Source organism: Rhinolophus sinicus, linkage group LG02 (genome assembly GCF_036562045.2).
Source record: "Rhinolophus sinicus isolate RSC01 linkage group LG02, ASM3656204v1, whole genome shotgun sequence".
NCBI classification, from domain to species: Eukaryota; Metazoa; Chordata; class Mammalia; order Chiroptera; family Rhinolophidae; genus Rhinolophus; species Rhinolophus sinicus.
The window spans coordinates 177,088,731-177,109,243 of record NC_133752.1 but is presented as its reverse complement, the minus strand read 5'-3'; the positions used below and the strand labels follow the sequence as shown (position 1 = coordinate 177,109,243).

At 44.5% G+C, this 20,513-nt stretch overlaps 1 protein-coding gene across 2 annotated transcripts; it reads right to left on the bottom strand.

The window, feature by feature from the left end:
• Window positions 1-12,144: 12,144 nt before the first annotated feature.
• Window positions 12,145-16,775, bottom strand: MLF2 (myeloid leukemia factor 2). 2 transcript variants are annotated; one of them, XM_074326121.1, is made up of 9 exons: window positions 16,540-16,775; window positions 15,917-16,148; window positions 15,539-15,665; window positions 15,251-15,286; window positions 14,608-14,661; window positions 14,088-14,216; window positions 13,760-13,919; window positions 12,947-13,159; window positions 12,145-12,696 (listed from the first exon to the last, which is right to left on the bottom strand). In XM_074326121.1, the coding sequence occupies exons 2-8, from the start codon at window positions 15,964-15,966 to the stop codon at window positions 12,972-12,974; spliced, it is 744 nt and encodes a 247-aa protein (XP_074182222.1). In that variant the 5' UTR covers window positions 15,967-16,148; window positions 16,540-16,775; the 3' UTR covers window positions 12,145-12,696; window positions 12,947-12,971. The 2 variants fall into 2 exon arrangements, with proteins under 2 accessions (XP_074182222.1, XP_019609957.1); XM_019754398.2 differs by having other exon boundaries at window positions 15,917-15,994; window positions 16,540-16,770.
• Between the last annotated feature and the right edge of the window lie 3,738 nt (window positions 16,776-20,513).

Here is a 20,513-nt window from a genome sequence, read left to right as displayed (position 1 = left end):
AATAAGAAGCAGCAGTCAGGATACTGTCTTTTGTCCAAGGCAGAGCTTCCATCGCAGTGTCCTGAGACAATTGATCTCCACTCGTGGGCTGCTGTGCACTCCCTAGAATTGGGAAGCTCTAGTGTAAGGGACTGTTGAGCACCCCACTTGCATGTGAAGCAGTTGCTTCCTAAGGGTCCCAGTGTTGACTGAGCTGCTCTCCAGAGTTTGTGCTATTCTGTAGGTGGAGATTTAGGACACACTCTACACTGGTCCTAAAGGTATTCAGTCATAGAACTAGAAAGATCCTGAGTTTTCAATTAAAAGTGGGCTGGTTGAGTGTATTGTCTTGAGAGGCGATGGAAACTTAATGGGACCAGTCCACTGAGCCTTGTTTCAGGAGTTGACACGCTTGGCTTCTCATTTTAGCTTTTCCCTAGACAAGCTTGGTGAGCCTGTTGCACCTTGATTCTCAGTCTCTACCTCTGCAATAAATCCTTTCTTCCTTCCACACCTTCAAATGTGTAGAAGTTGCTAATTCCTGGCTTTGAACCTGTACCCCACCCCTCTGCCCATGCCCCAGTTTTTCTCTTGAACTTAGTATCCCATTTTCCTGTAAGCTAATTCCAGCTGATGGTTCCATAACTTCCCTGACCTCTCTAGTTTCCATCCCTTAGTGGATGGTTGTAAAGTGTAGTGTGGGCTGGGCTGGAACTATCTGGCTCAACACCCAAAGTGGTGCTGGGGGGACCGTTCACAACCCCAAGGACATGGAAATGCAATTTGTCTTTGACTTAAAGATGGGCTCCTGGCTACCAAGGCATAGGGAGAGGGGAGCAGATTATTTGTGGGCTCAGTTTTTGACCATGAAATTTGGTTCAAGTTTTAGAAATTCCATGTATAACCAAGCCCAGGGCACCAGGAAAATCTCCCCAGCCAAGAAACTTAGCACTATTTGCACTCACTCGCTGATCCATACTGTACAGGAATCTTAGATGGTCTTAGGGCTGGGCCACTGTGGGAAGAGGAAGAAGAAGATAACTTACCTGCATGAACATTCAGAGTTCTTGCACATGAAACAGATAACGTTTAAAAGGTTAAGCCAAGTCTCTGACGCTAAAAATGGCAGTTGGATTGGTGCACATCTTTATGCACAAGAAGAGCAGAGACAATGTCTACAGTCAGTATTTCATGAAATCCTGTTAAAGAGAGATCAGAGATTCCACTTAGGTGTGTCTTCCAACATGGATGGCCAAAAGGGTGTTTAGAGAGGAAAGTCTAGGCAGTGTATTAGTTACCTACTGCTGTGTACAAATTACTTTAACATGTCGTGGCTTAAAACAACACACATTAACTCAGTTTCTATGGTTTAGGACTCTGGGCACAACTGAGCTGAGTTTTCTGCTTCAGGGTCTCTCACAGGCTATGATCAAAGTGTTAACTAGAGCCATATTATCTCAAGGTCCCAGTGGGAAGGACCTGCTTCCAAGCATACTCAGTGATTGTCAGCAGGATTCACTACCCCATAGGTGATAGAACTGAAGACCTCATCTCCTGGCTGACTGTTGGTCAGAGGGCATCCAGGTAGCCCTTTCCTTCAGATGCCACATCAGCAAGGTGAAATAACCTTTTGTAACCTCACCACAGAAGAGACATCCCATCACTTTTACCAATCACCAGGTCCAGTCTACTGACTCAAGGCAGGGATTATTGGAAGCCATGTCAGAAATTTCCTATTACAGGCAATGTTTCTTTGAGCCACCAGCATCAGAATCATCAGGGGAGCTTTTGAAAATGCGTATTCCTGGACCCCACTTTTACCCCAGTTCTATTGAATTAGAATCTCTGGGATATAGAGTGGAAGTGTGCCTTCATTGCCTTTATCAACTCACTTCTGAGTTGTGAAGTCCCACTTACATAAGCAGACTTCCCCAGATTAGTGCTGAAAAGGCTTCTACTGCAGGGCCTTGGAGAACAGGTAAGGAGGCCCAGGGTCATCATCTGGGAGAAGGATGAGAAAATGCAAAACTTTAAATATAGAACAAGAGAGAGGACTTGTCCTATCCTTTGAGGTTCTTAAGTGTATGGTTATAAAATTAAAAGTGATAAGTGCGAAAAACTATGGGGTGACATGAAAGCATTTAACGGGCAGCTATATCTTGCCTGGTGTCAGGAAAGCCTCCAAGGATGTGACCTTTAAAGTGAAACTAGAAGTGCAAGTAGCAGTTGGCCTAATAAAAGTAAGGGAGGATGAGCATTTGGGGTGGGAGAAAAATAGTGGGGAGGAAGGCCTGGAGGCAGAAAGGTTTCATTCTGTGATCTCTCCCCTAATGTGAAGGGCAAAATTCAGGGGATGGGGCAGGGGATATAATCCTATACTTTAACTTACTCATTTGACCAAACAATTGGTAAATATATCTTGACTTAAAAAGCTGAAATAGGGTGGCCAGATGGCTCAGATGGTTAGAGCACGAGCTCTCAACAACAAGGTTGCTGGTTCAATTCCCACATGGGATAGTGGACTGTGCCCCCTGCAAACAAGATTGAAAATGGCGACTGGACTTGGAGCTGAGCTGCACCCTTCACAACTAGATTGAAGGACAATGACTTGAAGCTGATGGGCCCTGGAGAAACACACTATTTCCCAATTAAAAAAAAAAAAAATTGGAAAAAAAAGCTGAAATAATATAAACCATAATGTACTCATATATGCTATGGGGTTTGGGGTGATTTTTGTCTTTGCCTATCTATTTTCTAATCTTTCTACAATAATTGCTAATAATAAAAGCTAGTATTAGTACTTACTATGTTCAAGCACTATTCTCACAGCTTTATGTATATAAATTCATTTAATGTATATACAACCATCTCCTGAGATTGATACAACTATTATCCTCTTATAAAGATGACAAAAGAGGTATATTAAATTTGGTATGTAAGTTGCCCAGGGTCACACAAATTATAAGTGGAGAAGGCACAACACACCCTGTCTCTCCCATGTTCCTGGACAGAATGCATGGAACAGCTATCTGAGATCTCAGAGAAATAAATGGTAGCAGAGAGGAAGAAACCAGAATTCGGAGTTCCAATAAACCATTGGTGAGTTCACCATTTTTCCTCTTCCAGTATTGCCCAGAGTGGACTCAGCCCCAAACCTAGCAATGTATATAAGGAGCTCTTTCAGAGCTGCTCTTGGAGCTCTCTATTGCAGGTCTGAGGAGCAGGAAGGGACTCCTAAGGGTCAGAGTGTGGGGGAAGTCCTTGTTGTTTTCTTTTTTCCTTCTCTTCCACCTCCAGCCCCAGGTAGCTACAGCAGCACAATGACAGCAATAGTGGCTGGGCAGGTACTTAAAATTACGAGGGAGGAGAACTCTTATCTCTGACCACAGGAGTTGTCCCATGAGTGTGAGGCAAATTCCTTCTGCTTTTTATTTTCTCTCTTGATGCTTGGCCCAGACACGTAGTGGAAAATGCCCAACAGAGTAGAGAAACTAAAACCCCAAATTTTTGGCCAGAGGATTGGGAAGGGAAGCCCCAGAGAACCAGAAAGTGTCAGGGAGATCGCAGAGATGAAGGAAATCACGAGAACAGTCCCCTAGAGTTGTGTGTCAACTCCTGGGCTCACCTGTGAGTTGCACAAGCATAGATCCTGACCCTAAACAGCTTACCAAAGCTTTGTGAACTGAGCTACAGGGTGGACCACTGTTCAGGTCTGACTGGCTACTGGGTGGCACATGTGCAGGACTGATTCAAATAGCACCACTGAAAAACTGACATTGGAACTGACAGTACAAAGAAGGCAGGTTTCTGCCTGAACCTAATGTACTCGATTGCTTGATAAAACAAAAAAACATTCTCTTTAAGATTTTAACAAGATCCAGAGTCTCAAAACAATATTCAAAATATCAAGATACAATATAAAATATAAAATTACTCAGCATACAAAGAACTCTCCAGGGAAAAGACAACCCCAAGATGACAGAGGTATTGGAATTTAAAGCAACAACTTCAAAGCACTGTAACCATACTGGAAGAAGAAAGGGGAAATGTTCTTGAAACAAATGGAAACATTGAAAGCTTCAGCAAAGAAATAGAAAACATAAAGAAGAACCAAATGGAAATTTTAGAACTGAAAAATAGGAATAACCAAAATAAAATATTCATTGAATAGGTTTAATAGCAGAAAGGAGATGACAGAGGAAAGAGTGAGTTTGAAGATAGATCAATATAAATTATGCACTCTAAACAACAGAAAAAAAAAAAAAAATATATATATATATATATATATATCACACTAGAGTCTCAGGGACCTGTGAGATAATACAAAATGGTCTAACATTCTTTTCACCAGAGTCCCAGAAAGTGAGGAGAAAAACTATGGGACAGATAAATTATTAGAAGAAATAATGGCTACTCAAAAAGTCCCAAATTTGACAAAAGACAAGCATACACATTAAACAAGCTTAGTGAACTGCAAACAGGATATAATCAAAAGAAATCTGTGACTAGACATGCCATAATCAAATTGCTGAAAATTAAAGGCAAATACCCTAAGAGCATCCAGAAAAAAATAATGCATTTCATATAGGGTAATGACTCATTACTGCAGATTTCTCATGAGAAACTATGGAAGCCAGAAGGAACTGGAACAACACTTAAAGTGCTGAAAGAAAACTGTCAACTCAAAATTCTATACACAATGAAAATATCATTCAGGAATGAATGTGAAATAAAGACATTCTTAGGTGAAGGAAATGTATGAGAATTTTTACCAGCAGATCTTCTGTAAAAGAAATGCTAAAGGAAGTTCTTCAGACAGAAGAGAAATGATAACTTGGGACATCAAGAAAGAAAGAGCAACAGAAATGGTAAATATAGATTACTCTTCTCTTAAGTTCTTTAAAATGTTTATAACAGTTAAAAATGAAAATTATAAGTTTGCCTGATGGGGTTTTCAGTATCTGTAAATGTAATACATATGACAACTACAACATAAAGGTGAGAAAGCAAAGGGACCTACACAGTAGTAAAGTTTCTAAATTTAACTTGAAGTGATAAAATACAAATTCCAAATGGACTATGAAAAGTATATTTTCTAAGCTAGATAAAAGGCTAGTAAACCATATTCCACAGGCCAAATCCAGCCCACTACCTGGTTTTGTACATAAAATTTTATTGAAACATAGTTACACTTCATTCATTTACATATTGTCTATGACGGCTTTAATGCTATGGCATTCAAAGTGTTGCAACAGATATTGTGGGCCTACAAAGCTCAACATATTTACTGTCTGGCACTTTACAGAAAAAAATAAACACTTGCCAATCCTGCCCTAGAGCAGGATTGAAAACATAAGGAGATTTTCAAAGAAAAAGAAAAAAATTTAGTGAAAAAAAAATCAATAAAGTGGAATACTAAATAATAGCCACATCAACCAAAAGAAGACTAGAAAGTAGAAATAGTGGAATTATAAACAGAGGACCAAACAGAAATAAAAAATTATAGAAATAAATCCAAACATTAATAATTAGATTCAATGTAAATAGCCTAAATGCAACAATTAAAATATTAATTATTAAAATAGATTAAAAAAGAAGATCCAACTATATATGCTGCCTTCAAAAAACACATTTTTAAAGTATGATGTAGGTGGGTTAAAAGCAAAAGAATGGGAAAAGATATACCATGCAAACACTATAATTAAAAAAAGCGGAAGTGGATATATGCATATAGTAAAATCAGACAAATTAACTTCATATCAAAAAAACTTACCAAGGATAAAGAAGAACATTACATATTTCCAAGTGTCTCTGCATCTAACTACAGAGCTTCCAAATACATGGAGCAACCTGGATGGCTCAGTTGGTTGGAGCATGTCCTCTCAACCACAAGGTTGCTGGTTCGACTCCCACAAGGGATGGTGGGCTGCGCCCTCTGCAACTAGCAACGGCAACTGGACCTGAAGCTGAACTGCACCCTCCACAACTAAGACTGAAACAACAACTTGAAGCTGAACAGCACCCTCCACAACTAAGATTGAAAGGACAACAACTTGACTTGGAAAAAAGTCCTGGAAGTACACACTGTTCCCCAATAAAGTCCTGTTCCCCTTCCCCAATAAAATCTTTAAAAAAAAAAAATAAGTACATGGAGCAAAAACTGATAGGTATCAAAGGAAAGAAAGGACAGATCCACAATTAGAGTTGAAAATTTCAAAACTCCTCACCCAGTAATCAACAGAACAAATAAACAGAAAATCAGCAAATATGTAGAAGTATATAAAACTGAATGATGCCATCGACCAATAGGATCTTACTGAAATTTATAGAACACTCGCCAACACAGAAGAATATGCTTTCTTTTTCAAGTGCACATGAAACATTTACCAAGATATGCTATGTTCTGGGTCATAAAACCAACCTCAACAAATTTAAAAGAATTGAAGTCATACAAAGTATGTTTTCTGACATAATGGAATTATAACTAGAAATCAATAACAGAAGGCTAACAGGGAAATCTCTAAACACTTGGAAACTACACAACCCATTTCTAAATAACCCATGGCTCAAAGAGAAATTAGAAAATATTGTGAACTTAACAAAAAGGAAAATACAAAATATGTGGGATGCAAACAGCAGTGATTAGAGGAAAAATTATAGCATCACATAAGCATAATAGAAAACAAGAAAGGTCTAAAGTCAACAATCTACACTTCTACCTTGAGAAGGTACATAAAGAAGAGCAAAAATAATCAAAGCAGAAGATAAACATAAGAGCAGAAATTAATGAAATTGAAAACGAAAAATAGAAGAAGTCAATGAAACCAAAAGTTGATTCTTTGAAATGATCAATAAAATGGATAAACCTCTAGCCATACTGACGAGAGACACAGAGAGAGAGAAGACACAAATTACCAATATCAGGAATAAAACAGGAGAGATCATGACATACATACTCCACAGACATTAAAAGGTTAGTAAGGGAATACAACAAACAATTCTACACACATAAATTGAATGATTTAGATGAGATGGACCAACTCCTTGAAAGCAGCAAGCTATCAAAACTCATTCAAGAAGAGAGATGTAAATATAAGATGTACAAGTATAAAACTTTAAGAATAGGAGAAAATCTTAATTACCTAGAGTTAGGCAAACATTCTTAGATATAACACCAAAAATATGATTCACAAAAGAAAAAAGTGTTAAGTTTAACTTCATCAAAATTCAGATTTGAAATTCACATTTGAAAAAGACAACATCAAGATGAGGAAAAGACAAGCTACAGAATGGGAAGAAATATTTGCAAATCCCTATCTAACAAAGGACATCTAACCAGAACATACAAAGAGCTCTCAAAACAACAGTAAGAAAAAACAACCCAATTTTGAGAAATGGCTAAAAGACTTAAACAGACACTTCATCAAAGAGGCTGTAATGATGGCAAATAAGCACATGAAAAGGTGTTCAACATCATTAGACATTACAGAAAAACAAATTAAAATCACAATGAGAGATCTATTAGAATAAATAGAAGAATACCTATACACCTAATAGAATAGGCAAAATAAAATAAAAACTGACAATATCAACTGCTGGCAATGATGCAAAGCAACTAGAACTCTCTCACATTGTTGGTGGGAATGCAAAATGGTGCAACCACTATGGAAAACAGTTTGGCATTTTCTTATAAACTTAAATATACACTTACCATATGACCTAACAATCCCACTTCATTTCATTCCTAAAGAAACTAAGACATGTTCATGTGAAAACATGTACACGAAAATTTATAGCAGCTCTGTTCATAATTGCCAAAAAATGGAATGGTCTTTTAACAAGTGAATGGATAAACAGATTATAAACACGTAGTAGAATACTACTCGGCAATAAAAAGGAGTGAACTATTAATACACGCAACAACATAAGTGAATCTGAAAGGCATTAAGCTGAGTGAAAGAGCCACTCTCAAAAGGTTACACACGATATGATTTCATAATGTGATATTCTGGAAACAGCCAAACTATAGCAAAGGAGAACAAACCAGTGGTTGCCAAGGGTTAGGATTGGAGGAAGGGTGTGACTACAAAGGAGCAGCAAGAGAGGGTTTGAGGGTGATGGACCTGTTTCGATTCTGATTGTGGTGGAGCTTAACACAAATCTCTATGTGTTAAAACTCATAGAAACTACACAGAGCAATTTTACTGTATATTTAAAAATACAAGATTAAAAAAAAACAGACATACTGGGCTACTGGCAGTCCATCATTTTAAACACTATGCTATTACTTGGGTAAGTTTTAATGTAAATTAAAAAAAAAAATTAACTCACCAAGGAACTTTCTATGTAAAGGACCCCCATCATTAGTATGGAATCATTCCATATTAATATCATTTGCGTCAACTGGATTTTGAGTTGTGGCTCTTGCAGTGCTCCTAAGTAGCTGTATGATGTTCAACAAGTCACCTCTGTTTCTTCTGCAGTAACATTGGAGCCCGTTTGGATGGTATCTGTGATTGTTGCTAAGATGCCTTGGAATCCTCTTCAACCTTGAGATTCTGCGTTAGTAGGTCTGGGGTGCTGATTCTGATCTGCTGCCATATTTGGGAATGTCCTGGGGTGATCTCTAAGGTTTCCTTCAACTCTAAAATTATATCATATCCTTGGTTTGCTTAAATCAAGGGCTATTGTATTGGGAATCAGCTTCTGTCCTTCCCTGCCACATTCGCTGTGAATTGGGAACTCCTCCCTACCAAGTCCAGGATGTCTTTAAGTTCACCAGTAGTTTTCTAAGAACATAGTTTTGTTTACTTTCATCAAACCATTTCCCACCTCAGTGTCACCTTGACCTTTCCAAAGGTATTTTTGCTCCCTCTTTTAGAGATGCAGTTCCACCTCTACAGCCCTTTCCCATGCCCCCTTCTGTCCCATCATCCAGCTTCATGTGTCCAAATGTCATAGCCTCAGACCCCTCAGACACTTGGCTCGCCCACTGGCTAGAGAACATTGACATCTTGGGGATAATTGTCCAGAACTTGCAAGCTCTCCAGGTGACAGAGCAGATAAAGAGGATGGAATGGATGGTGGGAGAAACCAGGGGCAGCACCCGATTCCTATCCAAAAGATAAGAAGAAGAAAAGAATCATAAAGAGCAGATAAGGGCAAGGAACTCTGAATGCCAGCCCAGATCATCTCATCCCTGGGACAGTCAAGTCGGAGATGGAAGGCGGGGTGGGGGAGCTGTCTGAGCCCAGAGCGGGAAGCACTACCTGCCTCTCTGATCCCCCGAGGTATCATTCAAGGCCAGATGCAGGCTGGGAAGGCTCAGAGCTATCACATTCGCATGGGACTTCAGGCTCACCTTCTCCAGCAGCTCTGCCTGTCTTCTGCACCCCGCCCCTCCGGTGCTCTCCCTACAAGTCACGGCAGCTCCGTGCCCCCACCCCATTTCTCCTCAGGGATGGAAGCTAGTTGGGAGGCTCCTTAGGGGAACCAGCTATACAAAGTCTTCTCTCTCAGTGCCCCTAGTCTCCTTGGTTATTTCTCTCACCTCAGAGCCTCCTATGCCTAACTGTCCCTATCTTCATCTCCCTCCTCTAGTGCAGCCTCACCTGGCTCCCACCTTTTCCATCTGAAGACCCCAGTGATGTAAAAGGGGGAGAGAGGTCAAGGCTGCTTTTTTCTTACCCCTAGCCCAACTGGAATGGCCTGAGAGAAGCAATCCTTGAGCCTTGCGGTTCCGTCAGCCCCATTCCAGGACTGACAGCATAAGGGCAGATAGGTATGCGGAGTTAAATGGACTGGAATATGAGGGCTGGGAGACCAGACTACTGTGTTCTGTGGATCAGATCTTGGTTCTCTGAGGAACCTGTTTCTATGACTTGGGCATTGGGTAAAGAGTGTTATTGGGACCTAAAGCCCTTTGTTACCACAGGGGGGTGGGGAAGGGGGAACACCAACAAGTGGGGCTAGTTGATTCAAGACCAGTAAGATGATTTCTAGGTTGTGTCTGGAAGTCTGGAAGTATTTTAGGAGTCCTGAGGAGGGAACCAGGGATAAGGACCACAGAAAACACCGAAGGAGTAAGACTGAGGAAAAACTGGGGAGAAATCAGTCATTTTTATCTCATGCACTGTCTCAAATGCTTTCTCTGTACTAACTCACTTAATTCTCACAGTTCTAAGGTTTGAATCCAGGTCCCTACTGCCACCAGTGCTTAGAAAGTCCTATTTTACAAACGGGAAACTGATGTAGAGATTAAGAATCTTCCCCAGTCATAGCTAAGTCGTGGACCCAGGTCTCGTTCATGTCAGTCTGTATTCAATTTCACTCCTCTGTATAATTCAGTCTCTCACCAAGTATCAGCCTCTTCCAACCTATAATTTTCTGGGGTGGAGGAAATAACGTGAGTCTGACCATGTCCTCTGAACATCTGTTGAACCAAGAGCTGAGCGGGTGGCCCTTGTGAATGAGTCTGGGCCGCTGGAGAGCTGACCAGAAATAAAATGTCAGAGTCCCTCCTGAGAGTTCCTTTCCTGTCTCTGCTTCCTGGCCCTCACCCCATAATGGCAGACAGGTCAGGAAGTGCCAGGGAGCTGGTTCTTGAGCACCTCACTTAGCGGCTGCTGCTAACAACAAATTTCCCACAACATATCACTGTCACAAACCCCAGCAATAAGTGGTGGGTTGAAGGGTAGTCCTCACCCAAGGACAGGGGGCAGGGGTGAAAATTAGTTCATGTGTCTGAAAGCCAGAACCCAAAAGGGCTTGTGAAACACTAGCAACTCACCTAGATGGAAATAAGGGTAACCCTTGCTTTGCTCCAGCCTCCATTCAGAACTACACCCATGAGTGTGGGCACTGGAACTGAAATCCAGGTTGATGTTGGGCACAAATTGTAGCCTTAGATTTTGTAGCTAGAAGGGACCTACATGAAATGAATGACCTGCCCAAGACCACATGGTTAGGCTGGTGGCAGAGCTGAGCTGAGCCTAGCCGAGGACCCAGCTTGTGGGCTCCATCGATAACTCCAGTGCTCTTTTCCCTGCTGCCTCAGCAGACTGATGAAGGCTACTCCCATTCCCAGAGGAAGTATGTCTATATGCGCAGAGCACAGATTACACTTGAAACTGAGGTTTGTGGACTTTTGAGTCCCATCATCCACAATTCAGCACCCAGGTAGAGATGGATTATCTATACTCATTTGACTTCTGGGATTTCTGGATCCTTTAGCCACTGGGTTGGTTCACTTGACCCTGGTCATGTATCTTCACCAGCCCTATTTAATGAGATTTAAAACTTGCCTTGGACTAGGAAGTCAGTGCCTGGTTGTTGAGCTCAACTTCATCCCTTGGCTCATTGAACTGGACAAACCCTCTTGAATCTATTTGTCCATCAACGACATGGGGGAAAACCTCCCTTCACTGAGAGGACCCAGAGCCTTGATTTTTACTTTTTTTTTTTTTTTTGCCTTTGATTTACCAACTGGAAAGAACTAAAGATTTTTATAGAGGAAACCATCATCAGACTCTCACAAGCGTTTACCATCATTAATAAGTTCACAAGAGGAGCAGAGTGACCCATTTGGCTGAGCCAGAGCAAGCAAGCGTGAATGTCTTGAGAAATTTGAGCACTTCGTGCCCTTCTAGTACTGCTCAGGTTCCAGGTTAGTTTTCTTCTCTGGTCTCCTTCCCTGGGCTCAAATTCTCAATTACTGGGGATAAAGGGTCTGAAGAATATGTGATAGAATGTTGCTGACCCTAGAGTTCCTCCCCACTGAAGGCCTGCATAGGGTTATTTGGGCTCCTTCCTGCTCTGTCCCACAAGTGTTCCCACCCAGAGTCCAGGGGAGAGACCATACCCAAGGGACAAAGGGCAGCAAATTCCTCAAACACCTATGAGATATGCCCTACATTCCCCGACAAATGAAGTTACAGCAAAAGCAAGGGAGAGAGCCAGTAAGATAACTCCTTATGTTTCATCCTCCTAGCCTAGCCCAGCTGAGCTCCACTGCTGCCAGTATTATTACCATTGAGGTACTGGGCTTGAACTCAAGTCATGAAGGCTACGTGTGGAGACAGAGGGAAGGTAAGGTGACTAGAAGGAGAAAGGAGGGTTGAAATTGAATAGAGAAAAGATCAAAAGTAAAGCCAGAACCCTACTTGGTCTTTTTTTCCATTCTCCTTTATTCCATAAACACCTAGTTACAAGTTGCACAAATCAAAAAATAAAGACAGAGAAGGGCATAGGGAAGATTTTTGTGATGTGTAAGGGGTGGGAAGGGAGAAAAGGTTGGGAACCAGTCCTCTCCCCCCATACACAGCCCTGGATGAGGGCTACGGCCCCTGTAGCGGGGGATCTGAGGAGAAGATGGGCAAACATCCAGGGTAGCTGAGGGATGGAGGAGGCTCCTAAACCCAGAGCTCCCCACAAAAGCCTTCAATGCACGTCAGGGGAAGAATGGGGAAGGTGAAGAGGTTCAAAGATGGAGCAGCAAAATGAAAAATCAAGTTAGTGGATACAGGAGAAGTGGAGTCATCATGACAAGGGGATTAAAGAAGGAAAAAGTAGGTAAAGGGGGCAGTGAAAGGTTCTCCCTGAGACCCCCAGGGAGAGGTGGGGGCCAGCTTGCCTGTTAAGTTAATATTAAAGTGGGAGTGGGAGTTGGAGAGGAAAAAGTTATTTCAGGGGATGATTTCTCAGCCGCTCAGCCTGTACCTACAAGGGGAAGAGAGATGAGCACAAGTCAAAAGGAAGAAAATATAAAGCCAGGAGTTGGGGCTTAACCCCTATTCCAGTGAGAGCATGCTTCTCTTTTCCCATACCAACTAAAACTCCTACTACGAAGGCAGTATTTGCTGGGCACCTGGACTGCTTCTGCCTCACAGCACAGGGATGTCCACAGGCCCACTCCCCAACCACCCTCCAGGGCTTGACACCTTACAATTCCTCCCCCTCTGATACTTACAAGAGAGGCTGAGGGCCCAGGGCCCTCACCAGTCATAGCGGCGGGACTGTCGGGAGGGGGAATCCTCAGGTCCCTGTATGGCCAGGCGAGGAGGCCCCTCAGCCCTTCGTCCCCCACCCCCTGAGGCCTCATGCCGTCGAAATTCCAGAGGACGCTGCTGCCGGAATCGAGATGTCTCCCTCCGCCACTCATCATCAAATGCTGCGGCCTCACCTGAAGAGGACACAGAGACCAGACATGACATCTATGGACAACCTAGCTTCTGGAGGCAGACGTAAGAGTGAGCCACAAGCTTCTAAGCCTGAAAAACAGCAGAAAAGGCTGAAAGCAGGTGCATGAAGATGTGTGGGGGAGGGCAACTTCTTTATTTAGCAATTTGGGGCTCAACATCGTTCCTGGAAGCCCCTAGCAGGCCTAAGGCATGACTATTGGATAAAGAAATCAGGAATGGGATAATTAACTAAAAGAGCATAATCCCAAGCACACAATAAGTAGTTAATAAGTATTTGCTTATTTGAAAAGAAATAGAGGAGAAAAAAATGGATCCAGGTAGAGAAGGGTAAATTACTATCAATATCTTATTTAGGTGACAAAGTTTGCCCCTCCGTGGTTAGGACATTGCCAGCACCTGACTCAGCTCCTAAGCCAACAAGGCTCCAAGTGAAATAAGAATATGGGGCTCACCCATAACTTTGCCCAAGAAATATCTATGGAGATAGGAAGAGAAAGCTGGTATCTCCTAGTTCACAGGAACTGGACTAGTGGCCACTGGCCAAGAAGGTGGAAAGGTGATGAGCGGGAAGGAAGGCTCACTCTCATCCAGGTTGATGTAGTCCTGCCGCTCCTCCTGGTCCCCTGTGCGGTGGTTTCGGGAGCGCTGGAGGATGTGAGCCCGGTCTCGAATGTGATGCCCAATGGACATCTGCTCTAGTCCACTGTCCGAATCCCGTACGGTCCTCCGAGTCTCCCGGATCTGAGATGGGGCAGAACACAGCACACTGAGCTGCCCCTTCCAAAGCCCTGGCCACACCAACCTGGGACAGACAAACCGCCCACAACCCAATCCTAAAAAAAGAAGCCAGGGTTTCTGTGGCTGCCATTCAATCCTGCCTTCTCTGAGAGGAGAAGCCCTCCAACTCACCCCGCCTGGGGCCGAGCGCATCTCTGACGTCTCCTGGTAGACCTTGGGAGCACCATCGCCAGTATTGGAGTAGGAGATGACAGTGGAGGATGAAAAGGTCTGGCAGTTGCCTCCAGCAGTCATATGTTCCTGAAGAGGAAAGGGTACAACAGGACTGAAGGGGAGGGGCTCCCCTCTGGAGACAGGCTCCCACACTTTAGCTGCCTGTCCTTGCTCATATCTTCCTCACAAAACGTGAGAACTCAGAAAACATCAGGACTCACCATTACTCCCCAAATTCCTCTACAATAAAGAACCTTAAGAGAGCAAGCCTTTACTACACACTTAAGCGTGTTGCCACTGCTTCTCACTCAGGTATGAGAGCAGATACAAGGACCCAGTGCTCTCCAGGCTCAATTTCTTACTTCAGCTTCACCTCTTCTCTAACACACCCTTCCCCATTCCTGCCTCTGAGGACTCAAGGTGTTGCCAGTGATCAATGAGAACAGAGCCAGGGAAGGGAATGGGGCAAGCGTCTCACCATGTTCCCGATCATGTCATTCATCATCCCAAACATGTCCATGAAGCCACCTGACTGCAGCAAAAAGATGGAAAGCAGAGTCAATGCTGAGATGACCCACTAGCTACATGGCTACACACTCCCTTTCTCTTTTTCCTTCACATCTAGCAACTGCTCTCTCTCATTCTTTGTGAACATATCTCTCTTCATGTTTCTCTTCCTGTATACTGCCGCCTACCTCCTCAGTCTCTATGGCTGCTCTGATCCAATTTTCCTTCTCCTGACTGCCCTATTTCCTTGCTTTAGGAAGCATGCCAAAGTCAACTGACTCTAACCTATAAAGGGGTTGGGCATGAAATTGTAAGAAAAATTTTCTAAAAACCATGTCTAGTTGCCCCTTTAACTGTGCCTCCCTCCTCAAAAGAACAAACTGTGCTAGACAATTACATTTTCCTAATGAGTATGGCTCCTAGAAGGACAGGAATCAATAAGTTAGCATCTTTACCTCACAGGACTCATAGCACACAGCACGCCCAGAGCTCTGTGAACACTATAAAAAGATTCCAGGCTTACCCAGACGGCTATTCCAAAGAGGGACATTTGGAAATACCTACGGGTATAGAATGTGTCTGAGATGGAAGGACACAAGGAGATGAGGACTCACCATTCCCAGCATCCCGAAGGGGGAGACAGCCCCAGCCTACAGGAACAAGGAAGGAACAGAAATTAGAGACCACATCCTATCTCATTGCAATCTGAAACCAAGCCCATGGCCTCAGCTTCTTTACCATCCTCCTCTCAAAAGGGGCTCACTAAGCCCTTTTCCCAGACCCCTTGCCCACTCCTTGATTATCCCACTTGCTAAGTTGGCTGTAGTGCAAGAAAAATCAAGCGCTTTAGTAACCAGCCTCCAACCTTTCTTTGGGTCTCAGGTACACTGCAGCACCATTACCTGCATCCTGCGGCTGGCAGGTCTGGTCCCTGGCATACTGCCATCTGTGATGCTGAGGAAGGGGCTATATCCAAAACCACCTGACAACATTCGGTTCATATGCTGACGGTGAATAGCAAAGGGATCCCTGTGGAGTGAGTATACAGTGTGATGACAGAAGGGCTAAGTAGTCAACTACCCCTCCCCCCAAAAGAAAACAGTCCTAAGGAAACAATGGCACAGATGCCTATCTCCCCTCTAAGTCTGAGATGTTACTGAGTATCCAGTCAGTTCCAATCAGTGCCAGCAGTGGGAACCCAGATGTTTGTCAGAACTACTCCGAGACCTGAAATGGAGTGGGATGAGTGCTCTAGAGCCTGAGTGGGAGGGAATACTCACATCAGGAACATGGGATCCTCAGGCTCCACATCCCTCATGAAGCGGAACATCCTGATTTTAGCTCCAGGGGGCTCAACACTGTAAAGATGTGGAGGCTCAGATACTTGGATGCCGCCAGGCTTTGCACATCCGCTCAGTGTTGGGACTCTCAGAGCACTGTCCCTTCCAAATACTGTAGCTGACCCTCCTCAAACTCTAGTGAGGCCCTTCTCCAGGTGTTCAACACCACCCTCTAGGGAAAGAAGAGCCCTTCAGACCTCTCTCAAAGAGGGCCATGGAAAAATGTTCAAGCCTCTCAGTTTTCTGCCTCCCCCACTCAGAGACATCCTCTTCCCAAAGCCCAGGCCAGAAGCATACTCCCCCTCCCCCGACGCCACTGTTCCGGATACGAATCCCAAGTGCTGGCCCTACGCCCATTAATGACCCCAACCACCCCGCCCCCTCTTTACACCCAGCCGCAGCCAGGCCTTCCCTGGCGGGCCTCGTAGTCCCCACCGCGACTGAGGCCCCCCTAGCCCCGGCCTCCCCACTAGGCAAGCAGGAGAGGCGGGCCTGACTCTCTCCCCTCCCTGCATCCATCCCATCCTCGCAGACCCTGCAGCCCAGCTCCGCTCGAGTCTCACCGGTCCCCGATTCGGGCTCAGCGGCCCATCCGGCCGGTCTCGCCTCTCGATGCGCTGCAGGATCAGGGCTTGCGGCCCGGGACGCGGGATTGGTCCGGACTTGAGCTCCTCGGCCTCCCGCGCCGCCTCCTCCCACAGCTGCCACCTCCGAACCACCCCTCCGCCCACGGAGCTCGAACCGCGGCCAGGCCCGGACGGAAGTGACGTCACGGGCGGACCGCCCACCCCGGGGCTGGGTTCGCGAAGCTCCGCCCACTGGAGGGAGGAGGCGAGGACCCGCTCCTGGGGTGTTGGAACGCAGGGGGCAGGGCGAGGGGGTCATCTGTGTGCGAGGAGAAGGGGGTGTCCTGATTGGTAAACTGGATTTGGGTTCTGCGGACAGGAACAGGCTCCCTTGTAAGGGTTTGGTGGGGAGCAGAGGAGTCCTTTACTCGCGAGGGACGGGGCTGGGGCGGGGCGGCACGTTCACTCAGAGGAAGGAAGAGGACGAGGGGCAGATTCCCATGGGGGAGGGGCGGGCTCCCTGTGGACGACAAATAGGGCGGATCATGGGGGGAGCCTGGAGCAGATTTTCTACCGGAGAAGCGTTCCGCGCGAGAGGTAGGAAAGGCGGCAATTCAGCGGGGGAAGCACTAGGGCCAGTCCCCTCAGAAGGAGGTGCTAGTGAGGCAGGGGCGTGGTCCTCGGAGTGACGTAGAGGAGGAGGTGACAGTTCTGCCCAGGTCTTTAGCTTCGGGAACTCGGACTGGGGCAGAGAATCTAGGTGGGGGCGTTCGGCCGCCAGATGGCGATCTTCGGCCAGGCTGGAACTACAGCCCCTAGGGAACAGGAGTTGGCCAGGCTCCTGGACCCCTCTGTTACCCTGCTGTGAAGGGTCAGACTGAGGAAAGGCTCTAGTTCTGAAATCATTTAGTTTAGTGCTAGTCTCCCCTTTCTTTTCTCTAACTCCTTTGTCCTCAAGAGCTCTCAGTCCTGCACTGATCTTTCTTGCTTCTAGTCAGGTGGGTAGGTCAAGGGTCTAAATCGGGAGAGGAAGAAAAGGGATGGAGAGCTCCGTTAACCAGGATCACCCAGGGGCGGAGCTGGAAACAGACCCAGGAGACCTGACTCCGAGGCCAAAGACTGATACTTTGACATAGTACACGTCTTGCATAAAATCTGGCCCAACTGGAGAGAAGGGCCCTCCCCCTGGGTGTCAGGGGATTTGGACTGTCTAGGATGGACTTTAAACCAGATTTATCCAAATTCTAGCTCTCCCTGGTTCTTTACTCTGGCTGCTAGCCATATTAGTGCTATGTGGAGCCTGACAATGAGAGTTGTTCCCAATACTTCCCTGGGGGAGGAGAAGGGGGGGGTCCCTGGTGACTCAGGAAAGGGTACTGGGGGCAGAGCTTCTCAGGTTTCTTTGGATTTGATCATTTTTAAAGGGGAAAAAACAATAGTGGAAACGGGTACAGAGACAAATCATTTAAAAGTTAGATTGGCAAAGCCAAAAAAAAAAAAAAGACAATAAAAGAAAATTTGTTTTTCATTGATATTTCTGGGGAAGAAACTTCATAAAATCTTTTGCATTTATCTTCCAGACACTCTATCTCTGGACATTCCACCATGCAGTGTCCCTTTTCCTCTTGCCCCAAACAAAAGCAGTTTGACGTGATCAACAGTATCCCAGTGCGAGTTCTGCAGACTTACATTAAGTGTGGTCCCTCAACTTCAGGCTTCTCCCTTCTCATATGATCATGTCCAACCTTCAACAGATTTGATAGGAGATACAACTTAGCTTCTAGCCTCCTCCGTTTTTCTTTTTCCATTATGTGGTATACTGCCTACTGCCTTTAGGTGCCTAGCGCCCTTCCTCTTCTTCCTTCCAAAACTTAAGAATGTGATCCCAGTCATTTTTACCTTTGCATGATTTTAAATGTATTCATTTCAAGGTATTATGTCTCTTAGGAGTACAGTTGACCTTTGAACAGTCAGGATTTAGGTGCACCACAGACAGTGGAAAATCCACATTTAACTTAAGTTGGTCCTTTGCATATATGGATTCCTAACCATGGAGCAGATTAAAAAATAGTATTTACAAATTACAACTTAGCTTCTAACTATAAGACAAAGCTCCAAACCTGAACTTTGTCTCAGGTTAAAAGAAATCCTTGAACAGATGGGTATGAAGGAGGAGATGGAAGAGGTCGTTTCCAGAGTCCCCAGAGATAGACCCTATAGGCAGCCATCTACTCCAGGAATTGAAGGAATGTAATTTTACAAGTAACCTTTCTGTTCCCACAACCAGAGTTTGTGTCTGTCTTCCTTTTCCATCCCTTTCCTATCACCTTACTTCTCTCTCTTTCTCTGTCCTTACTTTCCTCCTTCCTTCCTTCCATCCATCTCTGTCCAGTGAACTCTGATGAACAGAAATTCCTCAGTCACTGGAGTGTCTTGTAAATGATAAGATGTAAGAGGGAGAGTGGACCCCGCTAGGAGTGAGGCGTAAATAACGCAAGGAGGATAAAAATTGTTGGGAAGAAACAGAAGTAGTTCCTATATTTATTTCTCTATCTGATGGAGCCAAAGTCAAGAAGTCCTTGAGAGAGTAGAGCTTGGCCAGAAAAGGGGTCTTTTTAGATGCGAGGTCACACATCTGGAGCAATCCCAGACAGAGCAGATGGATACCGGAACAGAATGAGCATGGGACAATGATGTGAGAGTTAGGGGAGACTAGATTTCCTGCCTGAGCCAAAGTGAATGGGTGTACTGAGTGTATGTACATGTGCGTATGCACTGGGGGAGGGAGATAAACCCTGAAAATTAGCACTAAGTTGACCCAGGTAGAGAGAGTGAGTTGTACAGTGGACACCAGATCAGAGTGAATGTGACTTACTCACTTGGAAAGTGACTCAGAAGCATTTCTTTTAAATCAGCTTTTCCGTTTGTTTTTACATGCACATCCACTCAACAAACATTTATTGAATGCCTACTGTGTATCAGGTACTGTTCCTGGTTCTGGAGATATAGTAGTGATAGAAAAATAAAACAAGGTAGAAGGGGATAGAGGAACAGGTAAGTAGCTGAGAGGTGGTGTTTGCTTTTCAGGGTGACTAGGGAAGTCCTTATTGATAAGGTGACATTTAAGCAGAGACCTGAACAAAGAGGGCTAGTTGGGTTGAGAGCTTTCTGGGCAGAGGCAATAGCAAATACAAAGGCCCTAAGGCAAAGTATGCTTGGTGTGTTCAAAAAACAACAGAGTCCAATGTGCCTAGACAGATGTGAGTGAGGGAAGAGCAGTAGTAAGAGATAAAGTCACAGAAACAGAAGGAAGCCAGATCTTGTGGGAGTTTATAAGACCTACAAAAGGATCACTCTGGCTATTGGATGGAAAATAGACAACTGGGGGACAACAGCAGAAACAGAAAGACCTATTAACATGCTGTTGCCTTAATCCAGATGAGACATGATAGTGGGTGGCTTTGAGTAGGTTAGAAACAGTGGAGGTGATGAGAAGTGGTCAGATTCTAGATATATTTTTGAAGATGGCGCTAACAGAATTTGCTGATGGATGGATGTAGTATGCGGGAGAAGAGCCAAGAAGGACTTTAAGGTTTTTTGATCTGGGCAACTGAATGAGAAGTAAATGACCATTTTGCGTGCCACACTGTACTGAGTATATCTAGGCACCGGTTTGAGAATAGTATACTGGAATTGTATCTAGCTGGAAGATCTTGACCATGTGGCTACACATGATAACTGACCTGGACAGTCTTACCTTTAGAAGCTAGCCACCTAAAGCAGGAGGATATGTGGACAACAGGAATAAGTGAATTCCATACTTAGTTTGACCATAAGATGTTAGATGTTAAACCATCTTGGGTAGCTATGCTAATGGTAATGGTTGGCATTAGCATTGGAGTTTTAAGTCTTAAGATCTTTTGATCATTTCAAGAAGACATCCTGGGCCGGCCCTGTGGCTCAGGCGATTG

Excerpts from the sequence above, each read along its gene's own strand:
- MLF2 (XM_074326121.1), bottom strand. The coding sequence starts at position 15,966 with ATGTTCCGCTTCATGAGGGATGTGGAGCCTGAGGATCCCATGTTCCTG. Across the intron at positions 15,666-15,916 it reads GAGGATCCCATGTTCCTGAT|GGATCCCTTTGCTATTCACC; the intron begins GTGAGTATTCCC and ends CTCACTCCACAG. Across the intron at positions 15,287-15,538 it reads CTGCCAGCCGCAGGATGCAG|GCTGGGGCTGTCTCCCCCTT; the intron begins GTAATGGTGCTG and ends TTGTTCCTGTAG.